At 34.8% G+C, this 22579-nt stretch overlaps 1 protein-coding gene across 6 annotated transcripts in view; it reads left to right on the plus strand.

Moving 5' to 3' along the window:
- The window catches only part of GABRG2 (gamma-aminobutyric acid type A receptor subunit gamma2), a gene marked incomplete at both ends in the record, with an annotated part of 96244 nt that overhangs the window by 21269 nt on the left and 52396 nt on the right, over positions 1-22579 (plus strand). For 5 of the 6 annotated variants that reach the window (XM_084241936.1, XM_084241937.1, XM_084241940.1 and 2 more), the window contains 5 exons: positions 7784-7935; positions 9487-9554; positions 11688-11908; positions 14811-14893; positions 17123-17260. In XM_084241936.1, coding sequence (XP_084098062.1) covers positions 7784-7935; positions 9487-9554; positions 11688-11908; positions 14811-14893; positions 17123-17260 — 662 coding nt within the window. The remainder of the gene's footprint in view (positions 1-7783; positions 7936-9486; positions 9555-11687; positions 11909-14810; positions 14894-17122; positions 17261-22579) is intronic. The other variant, XM_084241939.1, reaches the window with a different exon arrangement.

Raw genomic sequence — 22579 nt, forward strand, 5'->3', positions numbered from 1 at the left:
AAAATATTGCGCTAAACTGGAACAGTGGATCATAAGAAACATTAAAAAGAATTTCAATTAAATTGAAACAAGAAATTATAAAGAAATACAATGATGCTCTTAAGTTAGTGAATTGTCACAAGGATTTGTTTTTTACCATCTACTCCATTATCAAGCTCCAAGAAATTTCGAAATAACCTTTTTCCAGTATAGGTTACTTAAGTCCAGCTTTTTAATGTCAATGAAAACAGAATTCATTAATTTTGTTTTATTGTATAAAATAAGATTTCTATATAAATTTTTATTTGCCAAAATCTCAAATTATGCTGTCTTAGAACAAATTACACAATATCAATTTATTATTTTGTACACATTGCAGTATTTTCACTGTGGGATTGTTTCTGTAGAATGGATTAGTATCAAACCTGGGGGTCTACTGTATGAGTTTCAGATGTATGAAGTCATATGTGTTAGTGATGTACAGAATGAAACTTTCTGGGGACTTTCAGAACAGTGTAGGTATTTCCCTATTTGGGGGAGAACTAGAAAAGCTTGTCTCTGTTTTGTTTGTTTGTTTGCTTTGGTACTTTAAATATTTATTGAGTTGTGGGTGTTTCACAAGCACCATAAATCCAGCATAGCAAAAGTGGAAACTTTGATCTTTCTTCCTTATCTGTGTTCTCTATTTTGGTAACTTTTACTTGCCTCTCCAAATTTTTAAGACAGGCACATGAAAGTCCTATCTTCACCTTCATTTCCTTATTGCCAAATACTGTCTATTCTGTCTCCAAAGTTTATTTCAAATTCCACTTCTGTCCATCTCCTTGGCTATCATACACCCCATCATCTCTTGCCTGGGCTTAATCACAGAAAGTTTGTTGTCATCACTGACTATGATCATGCTTAAAGCCCTTCAATGGATTCCCCACTGCATTTAGGATAAAACATGAAACCTACAAGGCCTTAAATAAGCTGGTCCCTGCTTCCCAGTCACCTCATGGGTCATAGCCTTTCACTCACTAAAGTTCCTTGAATAGTTAGGTTCTTCTAACCAGAGAGCCTTTGCACAAGCTCTTTCATGTGCCCAACCTCTCTCACCTTTCACACAGCTGCCTCTGACTATATATCAGGGGAGATTTTTTTTTTTAAAGTTTGTTTGTTTTTTGGATGTAAGGAAGGAAGGATAGAGGTGAGGAGTTGTTGCCAGTATGTGATGACCACATAGTTGACTTTGGGTTGAAGCTCCCAGCATGGATGACTGAAGGACAGAAGCAATAGAAAGGATCTAAGTTTTTAAATACAAAGTTGAGAAGCTGAATCAAGATAACCATGAAACTCATCCTACATTAGGCTTTATAATTATTTGTGCCATTGCCTCCCAATTTAATGTCCTGATACTTGCAATAAAATTCATTTTAGCTAATGAAAGCCCACAAATATTTATTTGATATGGGTTATTAGTGACTGCTAATAAACAGTTTGTATTTCACACATTGGAATATATATATATATATATAATATCTGATAATTGATTCAAATAAACATACTTACAGATAGCTGTTGGTTTAATAGCAAAAACTTGAACCAAATCAAGCTGAAGAGGTGATAATACATAGAGATTTAATTCCATGCCCCAATTCTCACAGATGCGCTCAAGTATAGACATTTTTCCAGCAACTTTTGCACAGGTCTTTTACATGTCTTCCCTGAGAAGTGTAAAATCCCACAGATCACTAAGTACCATATAGGAAAGAGCAACTGGCACCCCAAAGCTCCAGTTTACTAAATAATACTATGTCACTCAAGAGCTCCCAGTCTGTGCAGACAGTGTGGAGAGGTGTCCTCTACTTCCATGATCACTTCTGAGTTCCCTGTGCCCCCAGGACATCTCTTCTATCATAGCGTTTAGCACCTTCTATCATAGCACCATTGTCCACCTTCTGCACTGGCTGGAGGACATCCTTTGAAATTAACTAGCATATATCTGCCTTGCCCTGCAGCATGCTTTGCTTTCAAAGCCAAAAAAGAGTTTAAGTGGGGCAGCTTATCATATCCATTAAGTTAAATTGCAAGCTCTGCTTTTCTTCCTTGGTGTGGAAAGATCAAATCATCAGTATCTGCAATGGCAAGCTTATGAAATCTGAATGTTATTAACTTTGTGCTGAAGGTGCCATATTTTTATTGGACTTAGGCTTAAACTAATTTATTGTCCTAAGGGAAAATGAGTTTGAGCAGCCATTTATTTTAGACGATCTTGTCATGGGGCAAATGTACAATAGCAGATTCTTTGGCCCTAATTCTTTTCTCAAAGTCTTGCAAAACATACTGGTTAAACATTTTGACCTCAGCAAACTGAATTGATTGTTGGTAAATATTGTGGTTTTTATTTATCTGTAAACTGGGGATAATTATTGGGATATCAATGTCTTAAGGGTTTTAAAAGCGGATGTATGAAGTTCTTAAAGTCATGCATGAAGTTCTTAAAGTCATACTATAATGCTGACCATAGCAATTGTATTTTTAGGAAAATTTGTTAGTGAAAAAACCTGATACTTTTACAAATTTTAAATACATCTTAATGCATTGGTGGAATTTATAGAGTATAGAGACAGATAATCAAAGTGAAAAATACAATATGAAAGTAATCCAGGGGCTGACTAGAACATGTGAAGCATGGATAAAGTGACAAAGATGATAAAACAGTCAGATGTTTTATGAGAAAGTGATGTTTGTGTTGAAACTGAAAGGGAAGAAGAAATAAGACATGCCAACTATTTGGGAAGTGGAGGGAAGTTGAAATTTTAAGCAGAGAGAAGAATCCATGCAAATGTACTGGAGTATGGCCAGATTTTTAGAACTCAGCAAATTCTCAGATAACATGATAATGGAAGGAAAACAAATTATTCTGTTACTGTTCATTTGGGAGTATGGAATTCCTCCTGGATTCAACAGCATTATGAGAATTTGGAATAGTAGTGTGTCCCTGTGAGTGTAATAAAAAGAAGGAATAGAGATTTATGAAATATAACCAGTAGAAGTTCACATTAGAAATAATATCAACAGAGTAAAAAAAATCAGTGCATGGGAGTTTTTAATAAAAAAGGTTCAAGTTTCAGTTTTGCTGGCATGTTTTTTTGAGAGATTTATTTTAGCAAGTAAAGTAATCTGCATTTATCTTATTATACCTATAAAGTTAACATAAACCAAACTTTCTATCAAGAAAATATTAATGAAACTAATGTTACAAAAGAGTGAAACAGGGCCTCCCCGGGTGGCTCACCTTTTGAGCGCTGGGCTGCGAAGCTGCCCACAGCTTCTGCAGTGCCGGTTCAATCCCCTGCCACTGGTGAGGGTCCCACATGGCGCGCAGACCTCTCTTGCTGCCCGCTGCTACCCTCAGCACTGTACTTCTGTCACTCTGCCTGCTCTTCTCCCGGCTCTGGTGAATTCTTTCACCCTCCTGCGCTTCTGAATGTACCCAGTGCTTTGTATAAATAAATTAATTAAATAAATCTTAAAAAAAAAAGAAAATGAGCTAAAATAAAACATTAAGATAAAAAGATTGAAAAACTCAAAAACAAATCCTTAAAATACTATAAATAAAATAAAATGAAACAAAAGAGCAAAACAAAAATCATTTTAAAACATTCTATGCATAAAAATAAATGAGATTTTGTTTATTTTTAATTCAAGTACTTCCCTTTGAGAGAAAAACTGTATATATGCATGTATATAAATATATATGTATAAATACATATAAATGTGTGTATGTGTATATAAATGTATATAAACATACATGTGTGTGTATACATATAGACTGTCTGTGGTGACAAACAACAATGAATTTAAAGATACCTGAATGAAAACAATTCTCCAAATGCTTGCTCTTATACAACCATGGGAGAGAACAATGACAATATCACACACACACACACACACACACACACACACACACACACAAATTTAGAGTTTTATTGAATGTATGGGAATATGAAATACTTGTTTTAAAAATTAAAATTTCATAAACTACATGAGTAGTTTTCAGTGACAAACATCTAGAATATGTACCAAAATTTAAATAAGTAGACTCTTATATGTAATTGAAGGCACTCTCATCTATTCATTATTTATTTTGTTTTTTCCCATGATAGTTGATTTTTGTTTCTGCATAAAAACATAAACTTGTTACATGTTTACAATCATGCAAAAATGCAAATCATGCAGATAAACTATAAAGATGGAAATATAAATCAATGATCTAATTTACAGCATGGATATTTGGATTTAGAAGAGCTAAGGCAGGACTTCAGGAATATTTTTTTTATAAGTTCACCCCACCATGTGTGTGAACAAGCACAGACATGCCTAAGAGTAAGCACCAGTGGTTTTACCAGTATGACTGAGGGTCTAAGAAGGAGTGATCACTTCAGAAGACTGTTACACTCACATAGATGCATTAAACTAGAAGTTCAAGTTAGCTCTCAGCTCACTCAACTGTAGGGTCAATTTCCTTGAATCCATATCAATTTCTGCCCAGGCATTCGTGTGTGCACAATTTCATGCAATGCCTTAAGTAATGGTCAATTTTCAAGATCCTAGATAGCTCATCTAGAAATGATGACGTACTTAGCCCCAAACAATTCTAAACAAACAGCCGGTGTTGAATGAGAGAATTTCTTTTTTTTCTCTTTTAAAGACATATCTGGAAACAATCCCAGATTCTGCATCAGCCCCATTAATTTAGACCTCAGCTGGGAAAGCTCTAACAAATAAAAACTTCATTTATTTATAATGTAGGGGCTCATTATTTTTCTTCCTGGAAAACATCTGTTTTTAGTACTTCTCAGCTCATATTAGAGAAAAGCATGGAAACAGCATTTGTAGACCTGGATTTGAGTTACATGGTTGGAGCTGTTCTTATATATGCAGCAGTGGTCACTTTGCAACAATGATTACAATGGTACTATTCTCAGTCATGTGTCAGGTATGTGCTAAGTGCTTAATAAGCCATCCTCTTAACCTTATATAAAGATGTGATATGAATACTAGCGTTAACTCCATTTTAAAAATGCACACTTTGAAACTGAGTAAGATTAAATAATTTGCTCAAGGTCATAAAATAGTGACAGAGGCAAGGCATAAATCCATAAAGGAGTAAAGGAGACTTGGTTCTTTCTAACTCCCAAGGATATGCTCTTAATTTCTATGCTCTATTTTACCTTTCTGTGGCTAACTAGATACCCTGAAGTAAGAAAAAAAAAAATCTGTCACTGGCACTTTAATGTGAAACAATCTATTTGATTATTGTCTCGACATCCAATAAGTGATTACGCTAAAGGAATAATTTGTGGAATTCTTGAAAGTTGTGTTCCTTCTAAACAAGAATCCCTTATATTTTCACTATATCTTCCTATTCTGTGAAATAACAATAATGCAGTAATACAGCAGCATTGTGCTTGGATCTTGTGCTAGTTAGGATGAGGTGTCATAAATCAAATGATTGACCACATTATCTCCCTTCCTTTGAAGAAAGTGTAGTAAGATGAATTTATCTAAAGAGGAAGTGATTTTTTTGAAAAGGTACTTTTGCATGAATACATTAAATAGTAAAATTTCATTATGAAAAATTCTATTATGATGGCATTCAGTGGGCCAACCACTCTATTTTCTCCACAAACTATTGGAGAGAGTTGAAAATCTATCAGCTTTTTTTTTTTTCTTCTTAAACTAGGAAGACTTGGGTCATAAGTTAGAGATGTATTAGGTGGAGTGTACAATACTCAGTAGAAATGGTGAATAGAGGCCCAAGAGGGATTTTCCTAGCAGAGACTTGGCCTCTGCTTACAAGGCCCTTCTTTTTGATTGCTGGTTATAGTTTTCTCCAGTCCATCATACCCTCAGTGGAGCCCCTGTGAAAATTTAGATTATTATTTTTTTTATTCCCATGGTAGCTGCAAGATGCAATATATAGCTAGGTTAGCTTTTATGCAGATATATGGCTCAGATTTAATGTTTCCTATTTCTAAAGCTTGCAAAAGAGATTACTTGCATACTAAGTTGATCACGCTGGTGGTGATTACTTTTTTTTTGTTTTTTTTTTTGTTTGTTTTTTTATTTATACAAGCACTGGGTACAGTCAGAAGCGTGGGAGGGTGAGAGAATTCACCAGAGCGGGGAGCAGAGCAGAGCAGGCAGACTGACGAAGTACTCTGCTGAGGGGAGCAGCAGCCAGCAGGAGAGGTCTGCGCACCATGTGGGTGCCCTCACCCAGTGGCCAGAGATCGAACCGATGCTGCAGAGGCTGCCTGCAGCTTCACAACCCAGCACTCAACAGCTGCACCACTGGGGAGGCCCGGTGATTACTTTCTAAAACTTATTTCCCATCCTGATTCTTAAATGAGATTAATCATTTAATCAGCTTTATTCTACCATAAATAATTAATATCCAAGTGAACTATAAAACACACACATACATTTATGAATGTGTGTGGGTGTATGTGTACGTGTGTGTATCTTGATGACTAAGTATGATTGAAGAAAGGTGATGCATTCTTAGAACATATACTCAGAGTAATGTGGCATTGATTTGATGTCTGATAATATCCAGTCTATTCCACATATTTATGAAAATAAACTGAAAGTAGGCAAGGGATGGGAAACTTCTTATTTTAACTTTGTTTATTTTAACTTTGTATTTTTTTGTTTAACCATTAACCACAGAAGTAGCCATTATTCACCTAGTGCTAATAAAAATGAAAATTGCAACTTTTGCAAGATTTTTAATTGCCCCTAGATCTGGAAAATATAACCACTTCAAACGTGATGGGAAGGGGATTGGTAATTAATACAGAGAGAGGAAAACTATAGGAATTCTATTATCCTTCCAAAGTCAGCCTTAGTTTCTCACCAAATTGTGGAGGTCTTTTGGCAGGTTGGGGCATAGAAAACTGAATAACAAGATAATATGTGACCTTTTGATCACTCAAAATAGGTAATTTAATTTTTATGACTGTAGCACATAACCATCCGTATGAGTTTCTAGCTTAGGAATTGTTGCTGTAATAGAGTAGTTTAAAGTCTGCAACTACATTTTTCTGCATAGTACCAGGTTCTTAACAATCAAAGATAAATGAACCGCCCTTGCCTTAGTGCAAGTGAGAGGAAAAAATACACATACACACACCCTGGGGGAAGAAAAGGCAGCAAGACTGAGCTTTCCTTAGTAGTTCAATTGAGAGGGGAGAGGCTTGTCTGGTGGTTTGTGGGAGTGAATCTAATTATCAGTCTCTTACTTTCATTAATAGGTTGGAACAAGTTAACTTCTCAAAGGAAGAAGACATTATGCCTGAATGCTTAGACTATGTTATGATCATTGAAGCTTTACTTTTACAAACATAGGTTTTTTTAATTAAGTTCTTCATAAGGTCAGGCAAGTGGGTAGGAAGAACATCAGCTATGGGAAAAACATAAATAAGTGGTAAAAAATAATGTATTTATAGATGGAAGAGTAGACCGTTATGGAAAATTGGAGCGTATACTTTAATAAGTTTTAATTTGCATCTGTGTAGTTTTATTTATATATATATATATACACACACACACACACACACACACACACATACATATATTTGGTGTGTGTGTGTGTGTGTGTATTTATGAGCTAACCTAACCTCGAAGGGTAACTTTTACTGTAACCCATTGCTACAGTCAAACTCTTTTGCAAACCCTTTTGCATCTATGGGTAAAAATCAACTGGGATGTAGTAGTTTAGATGTTTCTTAACCATTTTTAAAAAATTTCCTAGCCTCACTAGCCAAAAATCTGATGATGACTATGAAGATTATGCTTCTAACAAGACATGGGTCTTGACTCCAAAAGTTCCTGAGGGTGATGTCACAGTCATCTTAAACAACCTTCTAGAAGGATATGACAACAAACTTCGACCTGATATAGGAGGTATGTTAAAACCTTTTGTGGTATGGTAGAGATAGGAACATATAGAATAACTGCCACATTAGAAGAAAATATCACTTTAATAAATAGAAAGATTCAAATGTTACTTTTATTATATTTTGGAAAAATTGATGAAGAATGTATAAGTAGCATTGAGGCTTAGCATTTGATAAATGCAAAAGAAGAAAAATGATTTTTCAAATGAGACGGGAGAGCTAGGAATGCGTATTTTCCTAGATGTGCCAGACAAGACTGTAGAAGGAAAGTGACAACTTCTTAATGAAGTAACAGCAAAAACAAACAAATAATGGCAAGGAGAATAAATACTGGTACCTATTGCTATAACAACCACTACAAAATCTCGTTGGGATACAAAATAAACTTTTATTAGCATTTTGCTTGGGGTGATCTAAAATAAGCCAGCCTGAAGCTGCTTTCTTTTGGAAAGCTGGATTCTCATCCTACAGAAGGGACCATCATATGAACTAGAAGGATCCTTCTCACAATAACAGCAAAAAGCAGGAAAAGAAAGATTTTCATAAGCATCACGCCTGGGATTAGAACTAACGGACTCACTTGTTATTAACCAAAGCATATGTTATTAACCAAAGCAAGTCAAATGGTCAAGTCCAAAATCCAAAGGCAGGGAAATTGCCTCATTGCGGTCAAGGCAATGATGCAGATTCATGGAATAGAGAAGTCAGTCTACCATAGAGAAGTAGGATACCGCACTTTTAAGTGAAATGGGTAAAGATGAGACAAATGGTCTTGTTGAATTGCAGCCCAGAATGATGATATGAATCCTTGCTCATTACACTTGATTTTAGCCAAAAGGATGAGAAGCAATGAATCCTTGTTCATTAAACTTTTGATGAAAATGAATCACATGCATCTGGCCATAGATGTAATACTACAGATTGTAATATCAGTCCTCTTTGATAAATAGGTGTATATTGAGTTTCCATATGGTTTCCTTATATTATGTGATGAGACACGAAATCAATTAAGTCATTAAGTAAGATTGATTTTTGTTCACTAGGAGTACATAAGGATAAAGTAGTCATAAAAGGAACCAAAAGAGCAATATTTCCGAAATTTTTCATAGTGTGCACTGGCCTTTATGCATACTTAATGTTTCTAATGCATTTTTTTTACTTCTGGATCACCAGTGAGTGTTTATTTTATTTATGAATCAATTCAGATTATAATGCCCCAATAGTTTCCAGAGCTTGGAGGAAAATGGCAAAATTCAAGATACCTATGAGAAATATAAAGTTAAGCAATGTTTTTATATTGAGTCATCCATTTTTATATCGTCTTAAGACAGCAATCTCTTTTTAATATCAACTGTGCTTTGTTACTGTATTTCTATATATTAAAGGAGATATTCCTTTGAAAATGTAATTCAAATGTGGGGAATTAGTCACTGGCACCAAATTAGTTGTGCATAAATCACTTCTAATGCAGCAAAATAATTTCTAGAATAACAAAAGACTAAAACATTAAAATTGTCTGTTTTTCCATATGCACATTACTCTATGGTTCTCTTTACAGTGAAACCGACCTTAATTCACACAGATATGTATGTCAATAGCATTGGTCCAGTGAACGCTATCAATATGGTAAGTTTCTGATAGTTTTTCTGTTTTATTAACATATTAGAGGAGAAATGTGGTGTCATAGCAAAAAAAAATTATAAGGGATTAAGAATTTTTTTTCATGTACCATTGGTTTATTTTTTTTAAATAATAGATTTTATTTTTATATTCGCCATACAATTGCAACCCCCCCATTTTGACCCCAATCCCTCCCCTCCCACCCTCCACCCCCCAAAAATTGTCTCTGGTTCATAGTTTTTTGTTGACTTTGATTTTCACTTTCTTATAGTTATTCATTTTCCTGGTCCCTTATTTAAGTTTTCTAGATTCCTGCTATGAGTGAGACCATACCATTGGCTTATATTCTTGTTAGTGTTTCGGAAGTAGAGGGTTTCTTCCCTCAGATATAGTAACTATAGTGCACCCACCAACAAAGCCCCATAGTCCTCCACCATAGTCCATTGTGCTCCCTTCCCCATCACCTTTCTTGTGCTCCCTTCCCCATCCCAAGACTGAAAGCTCAGTCTTGAGGAAAGGTACTCACCTTTCCTCTTCCCTTTCCATTTAACCTCTGGATCCCTCAGTTCTATGGTCAGCTTTCAAAAGTGTTTTTTTTTTTTTTTAAGATTGATTTATTTATGCATACAAGAGCTGGGATGTCAATAGCATTTATGCATACAGGCCAGAGGTGCAGAGGATGAGAGGATTCACCAGAGACAGAGTGGGGAACAGAACAGACAGATTTACCAAATGAAGTACACTGCTGAGGGGAGCAGCGGGTGAGTCAGGAGAGGTCTGCTGTGCCATGTGGGTAGCTCCCAGGCTGCCAGGGATCGAACTCATGCTGCTTAGCAGAGAGCTTCATAGGTTGCATCTTAACCTCTTGTGCCACCAGGGAGGCCCTCAAGAGTTGGTTTTAAAGTTTGTCTGAACCTTTGTTTGGTTTCTCTGTATTCCTCACATAGGTGACACTATCTAGTATTTATTGCCTTCTGGCTTATTTTACTTAGCATAATTCCTACCAGCTCCCACAAATGGTAAGGGTTTATTTCTGTTGATTGCCCAGCAGTATTCCATTGATATATGTATATCTATATATGTCTCTCTCTATATATATACATATATATATAATTATAACTGTATATAGACATATAACTATATATAACTATATATATATAACATGCATATAGACATATAACTATATATAACCATATATAGAGACATATATATCTCTACACCACATCTTCTTGATCTACTCATTGGTTTGTGGACATTTAGGTTGTTTCCATAGTTTGGTTATTGCAAATAGTGCTGCAATAAACAAAGTACTTTCAAATTAGTGTGTGTGTGTAATGTATAACTGTGTAATATGTAAAAAAGCAGTTGTACTTTTAAAATCCAATGATCATTACTTGGAAAGCATTGATTGCTACAAAATAAAATATAATGCTGCACTATTTTTACATTTTTTTAGAATATTAGTAGTTTAGGGAGGGTATAGTTTACCTCAAAACAGAAGTTTTCTAGATAAAATAATGCATTAAGTGGAATAATAAACATAATTTTGTTCTTGTATAATATTTTCTATTAAAATCTCAAACAAAAAATTCCATTGGTGTCCAGTACAGAATACACTGCATTATGCCATACCATATCATACTATACCATGCCATAATGTGGAAATACTAGAACTTTAAATCATTCTTTACCAAGCTAGCAATAAACTTTCTGTTGAGTCAGAGATGAGAAACTTTGTCCTCAATTAGGATGATTAAAAAAGCATACCCTTGCCTGCATGCTCTCAATGAAAATAAGTTTGTCTGTTCGACCAGGAAATAATTCTAACATGTTTCTTGTTTACAACCAAAGTTTTCAGAATCTTTAATGTATTCTGATGTAAATTATAAATAACTATGGATGTTATGTAGCTTATGTCAACAAATAACTTTCAATTTTAGTAGTACTAGTCTTCAGACTGCCCCAGTCTTTAAATGCTGGTTTAAAGACTCTTAGAGCTTTTTCATTTGTGGATTTCAGAGTCAAAGTTACTTGGTTTTGTATTGACAATGAGAACAAAAACAGTATATATAACCAAGTGCTCTGCATCCTAGTCCCACTGTATTAAAAATACTCAATTTCATTTTTACTTCACAACAGGAATATACGATTGATATTTTTTTTGCCCAAACATGGTATGACAGACGTCTGAAATTTAATAGCACCATTAAAGTCCTCAGATTGAACAGCAACATGGTGGGGAAAATCTGGATTCCAGACACTTTCTTCAGGAATTCCAAGAAGGCTGATGCCCACTGGATAACCACCCCCAATAGGATGCTGCGAATCTGGAATGATGGTCGTGTGCTGTACACCTTAAGGTATTCATTATTTTGGAAAAGGAAAGCATGATTGCTGGAAATAAAGTCAGACACACTTTCATGAAATTGAAAGCAAAAAATCTCCAGCCAATACCAGCGTCAGCATGTTGGATCAAAATAGTGTGACTCTGAAATGAATTTTCTTTTCTGTTATCAGTGAGCTTTTCAGAGGTTTACTCATAATGAACTGGTTTTCTATAACTGATATGAGAACTTGTTTTTCACAAGAACATGAAAGTTCCCTTCTTGGGTAAGGTCATCTGACCTTTGCATCTTGGCTTTTGCGTCTGTGTCTTACTACTTTAAAATATGGAAATTAAAACACACAGTCCCCTAGCCTTAGGACCACCAGCTGGTATGCTTGGAAATATCTCTATTTCCGAGGAAACCATTGTTACAGGAGAGTTTTTGATGGTGAAGTCTGTGGACATACTTTCTCTATAGCTGCACAATGACAAGTAACTAGAATGAATTTCAACTCCCACAGCCCATCGCTCTCCACTAAACTGAAGTTTCTCGCTGGTTAGCACATAGACTTAAGAATCAGACAAATCTGCTTTGATTCTTAACTCTTTATCTTACTATCTCTACAGAGAAGGGAAACTTCCCAGAATTCCTAAGGACAGGATTTACAAGCAGGTTTTTGGTAGCAGAAGTATTGGTGCTGCAAGATTTATAACAAAACTTCATTGTATAGTGAGTGTCATGTTTTTATTGGGTTTCATTTTGACTATAATTAATTAAGCAGCAATTGATGGGAAGTAAGAAAGTAGGCATCAAGACTCCCACAAATGTCCCCTCTCAAACACCTTCCAGTGTTAAGACCCAGCAACTCTTACCTTACATTTTTTTAATTTCTCTGAGAGATAATAATTCCTATCATACAGAGTTTTCATAAGTAGCATGTGGGGTAATATATAAATCTCTTTACACAGAGTCTGCTGTATAGTAAAAGAGGAGATGTTAAAATTATTTTTATATATTTTCAGTAAAAGATAAGAATAATAATTCTTAGTATCCTGGAACTTCTAGCTTCAAAATGATTTATATTAAATGCTTTTGTGGCATACACTTTATGCCTTGCATAATAAACATAATAGGTAAGAATTGCAAAAAATATAATTACAAAATAAACATAGTTACATAAATTACATCATTTAAAACATACACAATGTAATTTTAATAATGACAGCAAAAATCTTCATCAGTTATTATTAGTTACTAGAGAAAATGGACATAATTACAAAAGAAGTTTATTGCATGGATTTTGCTGTGATCATGGGTTTCATTAGGGTAGAGGTAAGATAATTACTGGAATTAGAATCTATTAGAAACCAAAGTTTGTCTCATAAATCAGAACTCTGTCTGACATTTAAAGTAGTATTACTGACTATTTCACTACTTCAAGTCCCTCCCTTTGTCTTTGTGATAACATTACATTCACTTTGGGACTAATATTAATATGCGATATCTCTAAAATATTTAATCATGTAAATTACCTCAAAAATGTCACTCAGTGAAATTCAATCAAGGTCAGAAAGAGTTGCCAATGTGTACAGAGAAAGATGTTATTCTTTGTGTAGTGTTATGAATGTGAGTGCTGATACATATTTATAATCTTCCAATTCTGTTAATTCCAGTTTAATTTTGAGAAATAATACTAGTAAAATATCAAATGTAACATAATTTCACTTATAAGACTAGTCATTTATTTGGAAGCATATACAATTTTTATGGCAATAATAAAAATCACAGCTTTGGAGACATATGAACTTGTCAAATCTCACTTTGCCAAATCTCAAATCTCACTTTGCCAAAACTTTGTGACTTTGGACAAGCACCAGTACACTAAAACCATAGTAACCCTTACTAAATTAGAGGAAAAAAAATCACTTAGTGCTTCATAGATAAGGGCTCAGTTATTGTGAGTTATATTTTTAAATTAGTGATTGCTCTGTTCTACCATAGAAAAATAAAAACTCCCTAGTGAAAAATTATGCTAAACTATAAAATTGGTTTTAATAAATAAAGGCCCATAAAACAACAGTTTTATTACTTCAAGAATGCTATCTTTATGTTGTGAGAACTATAGCTAACAAATACAAAATTTAAAAAATCAACCCATCAACATTACAATTTTAGAATATAATCATACTTCTCCAAAGGTGGTCAAAATATCTGGAACTCCCTTAAACTTTCTCCCTCCTAGAGTCCCTATGCATACTGAGACCTAGAAAATTTCTGTGTTTAATCTGCACCCCAGATACAAAGTAATTAACACTCATTGGTAAACATGTTCCCAGTATGTCTCTGTATGTGTAGTTAACATTTGTTGTTTGCTATTATTCTCCTCCCCTGTAATATACTATTTAATAGCTTCATAGTGTTCCACTTTAAGAATGCATGGTGTTCCCAATTGGGAAGTATAGGTATTTTTAAACTCACATATAATAATTTAAAGCTAACAGCTAACAAGTACTTAAAAACAGAAGCCTCTGCTTTAATTAGCAGATAAGATAGAATTATCAGCTCTCATTTATATGCAAATGGTAAGTGAACTTACGTTCTTAAAACAGTTTGTTCTGTGAAACAAGTTAAATAGATTCATCAAGCAACCTCATGTGTATAAATGATTTGCCAAAAAAGAATTAAATGATGTGATCACAGATCTTGAACAAATGCAGTTGAGGTCAATGAGATGCTACTGTTTGGTCTGAAAATGAATGGATAGCATCTCCTTAAATAATTTTCTTCTTGATATGATTAATTTCTTCATTGATGATCATGCTGTGTAATCAATAAGAACAAAAGCAAAACTCTCTAGGGGTAAAAATCTAGGGTCACTAGACATTGTGCTAATATACAGTTTTTGAACCTACATCTAAAATATGTTTCTATTCAGGTTGACAATTGATGCCGAGTGCCAGTTACAGTTGCACAATTTCCCAATGGATGAACACTCCTGCCCCTTGGAGTTCTCCAGTTGTAAGTAGTAATACTCCTCACCAGTGGTCTTTCTGATGCAAATTAATTGTGAAACTCACAGAGAAAGCAAACTTGCTTTAAGCAATATTGTTGAGTAAAGATTTTGACAGTTTTTTCACCCTAACCCCAGCTATAGGCTTATTTATGGGATAAGCTTCTAATAAACCTGCAGTGCTTGCCTGGAGCCTTTTGTAGAGAAGCACTATAGAGCCATACCTGGATTAAACTGAAAGATGAAACAGGGGCAGATTAGAGTTCCCCATTGCCTACCAGAGGCCCAGCATCTGAGCATATTTGCCAATTGTATTCTCTTTTAACATGTCAGGATGCACAGAGATCCAACAGTTTCACTTGCCTATTCCTATTTTGGCATACCCTTTAAAGATAGCAAAATTGAAAATGATCTTTTCCACCTGGAATCTAGTAATATTCAGAACACGTTTACTGCCAATAAGTAAAAGACTGATTTTTTGTGTCTGGGGGGCCAGTTGAAATCCCATCTTCATCACAATAGACTTGCGCGAATTACTAGATCTCAATGAATCCCCATTCTCAGGTGCCCAGAAGGGATTGTATGACTTGTCCACAGCAGTATTGTTTAGTTGATAAAATATATGTAAAATGCTAGATGCTATCTCACAAACAAAAAGATTCAATAAAACACTTTATTCTTATTCATAGTTATTAATATCGTTATTAATATCAGGTAATAGACCATAGCAAGAATATCCTTGATTCTAATACAACTTAAGCTTTAGTAGCCTTCACAGATACTTCCTATCTGAACCAAAATGTTTATCTCACTCTTTGTTCACCCTCTCTATTAGGTTGCTCACCACCTGCTTAGAGTTTGTTTGCCAACTGTACACAATAGGCACAAAGACAGATTGATTATGAATTTGAAGTTTATATTCTTTTCTTTCCATTTTACCCTGGGACTTCTCTCCAGTCAGCTAAGAGTCAACAACTAGTGATTTCTGTGGCATTGGGTGGCTGATTGACCACTGCCTTCTGTTCACAAACACAGTTTATCATTCTTTCTTGCTATCAAGGAATTCAGTCTTTCTCCATAGAATGCTTCCTAATAGTCATTATTTCCTTTTGTTTTTACCATGCCCTGCCCTCCCACTCTTGCTCCTTAGCAATCTGAGGATCTGACTTTATTCTTTATTCTTAACTAATAAGCACATAATAGGCAAAGATTTACATCAAAAAGAAAGCTAAGAAGGAAAGGAAGGGAATTTTATTCCAAGAAGACATTCAGCCTCCATAATTAAGAATTATCTTTACACAGAATGATTAGTAGACACACATTTGAGGTGATTTTCAGTTCTTTTATCTATCTCCATCTATATTACTTGAAAGTGTTTATTGTACACTTTATTTAATAATAATGTTTATCCATTCAACAAATATATATTGACCACCAATTCTAGGAAATAAGTATTATTAGCATCCCCATTAGAGAAAAAATTAGGAAAAAAACTAAATATGCACAAGGTATTGTGGCTAGGAGTCATACCAATAACCACATTATAAATATAGTAATACCTCTCTCATAAACTTTGTTTATTCTCTTGACTAAACATAACTGACTCCCCTATAACATATAAAATGTTCATTGTTATCTTCCCTTGGCATTTCTACTTATGGTAATTGTAGAATTCTGTGTATCTTAGAAATGAAATCTTAACATATTGAGAGAGAATAATATAAATCATTTCAGTTGTTTTATCCCATCATCTTCCACTCCAAGTGCATGCCCTACAAAGGGATTGGAATCTACTCTTCTCTCATTGTCTTATAATTCTGCATGACTCATAAAATCTTACCCAGTTGACTTCCCTTCACCAAGCAGGGATATCTTGTGTTTGTTCTATTTGTTACATACTAGTCACTTTTCATATCTTATCCTAAACAATATAAAGTATTCATATAGTATACACACACACACACACACACACACACACATATATATCTTCACTGCAATCTAAGTGAGATTCAAGGGTAGTTTTGATCTATTATTTTTGAAATCTAACTTCCCATTAGGGTATGATGTCACTCTGTTTACTTCCCCTACTGTAGTGATCTTTAGACCAGGATCCTCATCTAAATAAGTCATAACTCTCTCACTCTCTATGCTTTCCTCAGTGTCATGTTCATGGAATGTGGTTGCTACATATGTTGATGTATAAAATTTTAAATGAGAGCTTTCTTATATCATGGCAGATGGCTATCCACGTGAAGAAATTGTCTATCAGTGGAAGCGAAGTTCTGTTGAGGTGGGAGACACAAGATCTTGGAGGCTTTATCAATTTTCATTTGTTGGACTGAGAAATACCACTGAAGTAGTGAAGACAACTTCAGGTAAGACACGCTTGAAAAATTTTCTGAGTAACATTTGCAGAGTTAAAATGCAAATCTTTAGTCTGCGTGTGTGTATTTATACATATATATAATGAATGATAGAAAGGAGGTTTCTTGGCTTCATAATACAAGTCTACAAGTGATATTCAGAATATTAAAGGAAATGTTCTAATTTACTAGAGAAAATTGTAATTGGTATGAGATACATTTAAATGGATACTATCACTTTGAAATAAATTGGACTCAAATTGGATTGGTAAATTATTTAAATACTGTGAGCACAAATGAGTAGCAATTATTTAGAAAGAAGATATTTATTAGGTGCAGGTACATTGATTTTTTTTAGAAATCTGTTTCACATTATGTTGAAATAGCAACATTTAAAGCAATCATAGAGAATGAACTTCCTATAAGTACAGAAAAGTGACCATAGTGGATATGGGTAAATTCTCTCTTCAGTAATATTTTGAACTGGCAACATCAATGGATAAGGGACTTACCATTATTACCAGACAAGTTCAAATCCTAACTCTATGGTCTTGCTGGTGTCATAGGGGTTAAAGTCTCAGTGCTATCAATCGGTCGCCAGCCACTGTGGCATGAGTTCAATCCCTGGCCAGGGAGCTAACCCACATGGTGAGGCAGAACTCTCCTGTCTCTCCCGCTGCTCCCCTCAACAGTGTATTTTAGTAGATACATCTGTTCTACTTCCCACTCTGTCTCTGGTGAATCCTCTCACTCTGTGAACCTCTGGCTTACACCCCAATTCCTGTATGCATAAATAAATAACAATCATAAAAAAAACAAAAAACTAAATCCTAACTCTCAGTTACAAGTTCAAGATACTGAATAAATTACTGAATTTCTCTTGAATTGGTTCCCCCAGATACCCAATATTATGAATAAAAAGATTTGCATCCTAGTCATAATCTTTATATAAAATAAAATGCATAGAATGATACCCAACATTTAGTAAATACTAATAAATGGCAACTCCTATTAATATTTATAATTTTCGAGTGTGCATAGGGCAGAATGTGGTCAGAACCTTAGATTTGTCAGTAGAAACTAAAAATCTATATTTTTATATAAAATCTTATTTTTATTTTTTTTAAGACTTTTTTTTTCAGATTTATTTATTAATTTATACAAGCACTGGGTACAGTCAGAAGCACGGGAGGGAGGGTGAGAGATTCACCAGAGTTAGAGGAGAGAGCAGAGCAGGTAGACTGATGAAGTACACTGCTGAGGGGCGCAGCGGGCTGCTGGAGAGGTCTGTATGCCATTTGGGACCCTCACCCCGTGGCCAGGGATCAAATTGGCACTGCAGATGCTGCGGGCAGCTCCACAACCCAGTGCTCAACCGCTGCACCACCGGGGAGGCTCTAAAATCTTATTTTTAATGGTGTTAATAAAATGGCTTCAAAATCCTATATGGACCGAGTCAAATATTTTCATACTAGATCTGTCTCAGGTATAGCTTATAAGTCCTTTGTAATGTTGAGTATGTTCTCTATGCGCATTACTCCAGCAACTTCTTTTTGTTTTATTTTCATTCTTTTAAAAAACATTTTATTGATATAACATTGGGATATAATCATATATTTATATAGGCCATTTAATTATACACATTTTAGGTGTTCAGCTTCATAAGTTAATGTCTGTATATACTACATGATGCTGTTCACCATGCAAGTCTAGTTTCCATCCTTTGACCCCTTGTACCCAGTCCACCCACCTGCTTTCTGCTTTCCTCCTGACAATCACTGTTTTGTTTTTATAGACTAAGCTTTGTATTTGTTTTTTCTTTATCTTCTACATACAAGTGAAATTATATGGAGTTTGTCTTTTCCCACCTGACTTATTTCCCATAGCATAAACCACTCTGGGTCCATTGATGTTGCAAAGGGCAGAATTTCATCTTTTTTTGTAGTTGAATAATAGTCCACTGTGTACATATGCCGCACCTGCATCTAGTCATCTGTCAATGGGCATTTACATTGTTTCCAAGCTGTTGTGAATAATACTTTATGAACATGGTGGTGTTTTCATAGTCTTTAAATATCCAGAAGAGATAAGTGGATTGTATGGAATTTTATTTTTAATTTTTTAAATTTTTTGAGGAGTCTCCAAACTGCTTTCCATAAAGATAGCAACAATTTCCATTCCCATCAGCAATGTACAAGGGTTCCCTTTCTGCACATCCTTTCCAATACAGGTTGTTTCTTATCTGGTTATTCTCACAGGTATGAGGTGATAACTCATTGTCTTAACATGTGTTTCCTTAGTAACAAGGGATGATGCCCATCTTTTCATGTGCCTGCCAACCATCTGTATATCCTTGGTGAATGTTCATTTTTTCACATATCTTTAGATGTAGAAACAAAAGATTTTTTAGGATGCAATTCCACTTCAGCCAGTACACACTCGTGTAGCCATATCTGTGGTTTCTGACTTGCCAAGAATCTCACTTGCTAGGTGTGGTATTTGGAAAGCCATCCCTTTGAATACGGGACTCCTGACAGGAGTTTTTCATTTTCTCATTGAAATAAACTCAATCCAAGTTGAATTATATAAGATTTGTACCTTTTTTTAGTCTGCTAATTAACATATTTTTTATTTGCTATTATTTTATATTGCTGTCACTTTAGTTTATAACATTATATGAGTCAGAAGTATTGGATCATATGCCTTCAAAGTATGTTACCATACTATACCTGACACCAAGACACCCATAGTGCACTACTGTAGTCCATGGGATTGCCCCCACACTTTGATCTCCACCTGCCCCCTCATCTCCTACAGGCCTCAGTTCTACTGTCAGATTTCTAGGAGTTGTTGTTGGTTTGGTTTTTGCCCTATAATTGTTTTCTCTATAATCCACATATATCTGAAAAAATCGGTATTTGTATTTCTCCTTCCCACATATATAGTGCTTACCATTTTCTTTTCCAGTTTCATCCATACTGTCACAAATGCCAAGATTTTACCTTTTTATAGCTGAGTAGTAGTCCATTGTGTATATATTCTGTCCTGTTAGAATAGGTAGTTTCTATGACTGGCTATTGTAAATAGTGCTACAGTAAACATACAAGTGCATTTACCCATTCAAATGAATGGTTTTGCATTCTTTGGGTGCATAACTAAAGTGGAATTGCTGAATCATATAGTTGATTTGTTTGTAATATTTTGAGAAACCTCCATACTGTTTTCCATAGAGACTCGACATACAATCTACTGTGGTTCCTTTTTCTTCACACCTCTGCCAGTACTTGTTGCTTCTACTCTTTTTGATATGAGTCATTCACTCAAGTGTGAGGTGGTATCTCATTGTAATTTGATTTGCATTTCCCTGATGGGATGATGAGCATTTTTTAATGTGCTTATTGGTCATTTGTTTATTTTCTTTGGAGATGTGTCTATTTAACACTTTTGTGCACTTTTTTGGTTGGGTTATTTTCTTTTTGTTGATCTGAGTTCTTTATTAGGCCCTTGTGAGGTATGTGGAGTGCAAATATGTTCTGTCATTCAGCAGGATATCTTTTTGTTTTAGTGATCATTTCTTTTTTTCTTTGCGGAACTTGTAAGCTTAATGTACTTCCAATTATTTAAATCTCTTGTTTCTCTTGCTGTTCAAGATGAATCCACAAAGATACCAGTGAAAGCAATGTTGCAAAGTTTTTATCTGTTTTTTCCCTGTGTGTTTTATGATTTTATCTGATAAAAGTATGGGTGTCCCTACCATTCATTGAGTCCCATTTGCTTGTAGGATTGTTTTCCATGCCTTTACTTTGAGTCTCTATTTTCTTATGAGTTCAGTTGCATTTTCTGGAGTCAGCAGAAGCTGTTTTGTGTTTTCTGATCCAACCAGCCACTCTGTGCCTTTTGATTGGTAAGTTCCGTTCATTTATGTTTAGTGTGATAACTAATATATAAGGGTCTGCTACCTCCATTTTGTCTTTTTATTTTTTGGTTTTACCTACTAACTTGTTCAGTTTTGGGGTTTCTTTTTTAGAATCTCTTTGATTTAGGTAAGACTGTCCCTTTTAACAATTCTTATGGTCACTGGTCACTCTAGTATTTAGAAACTCAGCTTCTGTTTGAGAATGTCTTTATTTCTATCTTATATCTGAAGAAAAGTCATGCAGGATATACTATTTTGACTGGTAGTTTTTATCTGTAAGTATTTTGAATATATGTCATTCCATTTTTTCCTTACTTGCCCAGCTTCCTCAGAGAAGTTGGATATGTCTGATAGGGTACCTTTTCATGTTTTCTAACACCACCCCCAAGTCAATTTCAATATTTCTATCTTTGTTTGTATGATTGGAAGTTTTATGACTGCATCTTGGTGTAACTCTCATTATATTTAGATAAACAGGTATTTTTTTTATCTTCATGGACTTGTATATCTCCTTCCTCCTCCAGGTTGGGGAAGTTTTCCTCTATTATTTCTTTAAATAAATTCTCTATTATCTTCTCCCCTCTTCCACTTCTGAAATAACCATTATTCTTATCTTTCCTTATAGAGTCAGCTAATTCTCGAAGTAGCTCTTCATCTTTTTTTTTTTTTTATACTTTTTTCTTCCATCTGGATTTTTGTGCAACACCATCTTTGAGGACAATGGTTCAGTCTTCCATTTGGTCTGTTCTCTCATAACCTTCTCCAGAACTTTATATCTCCTCTATTGATCTATTTACATCCTGATTATTTATCTTCTGTTCACTGATTTTATTTCTTGTAGCATTCCTTTGATTGTGTTTTCTTGTCTATCTTTAATCAGCCTTTCTGTGTTTTCTTTCATTTCTTTGAATTTCTTTATCATGGCAAATTTGAACTCTGTATTTGATAGAAGGAAAAGATCTTCCATTCCTTTGTGGTTGGATTTTGGAAAGTTGTTCTCTCCTTGTATTGACATATTACTGTGGGGATTAAAGGGTTATATGTCTTGTATTTTCATCTGTCCACTTTGCTTCTTAGAGTTTGATATTTTTAAAAAATTGTCCTTAGTAAAAGGTTTGTAGAACTACTTTTCTTTCAGAGTCGATTTTTTTTTTTTTTTTGGTTTTTGTTTTAGCTTTTACCAGCTTTATATGAATTTATATATTTGGCCTTTCCTGGCTTCTGTGCATTGTATTTTGGGGAGGTCTAATCAACAGCTGCTGAGTCAGGATGGGGAGAGGCCTGGGGATCCAAACACTGGTGAGAGATAGTGGGGGTGTGGGCTGGCTATTGTTTGTGGCAACAGCAATCTCCTCAATGGGGTTCCTGACCCTAGTTTCTATTGTCTGCATGCTGTCAGCCTGCTTCACAAATCA

The sequence above is a fragment of the Talpa europaea genome, assembly GCF_964194135.1.
Source record: "Talpa europaea genome assembly, chromosome: 9".
NCBI lineage: Eukaryota > Metazoa > Chordata > Mammalia > Eulipotyphla > Talpidae > Talpa > Talpa europaea.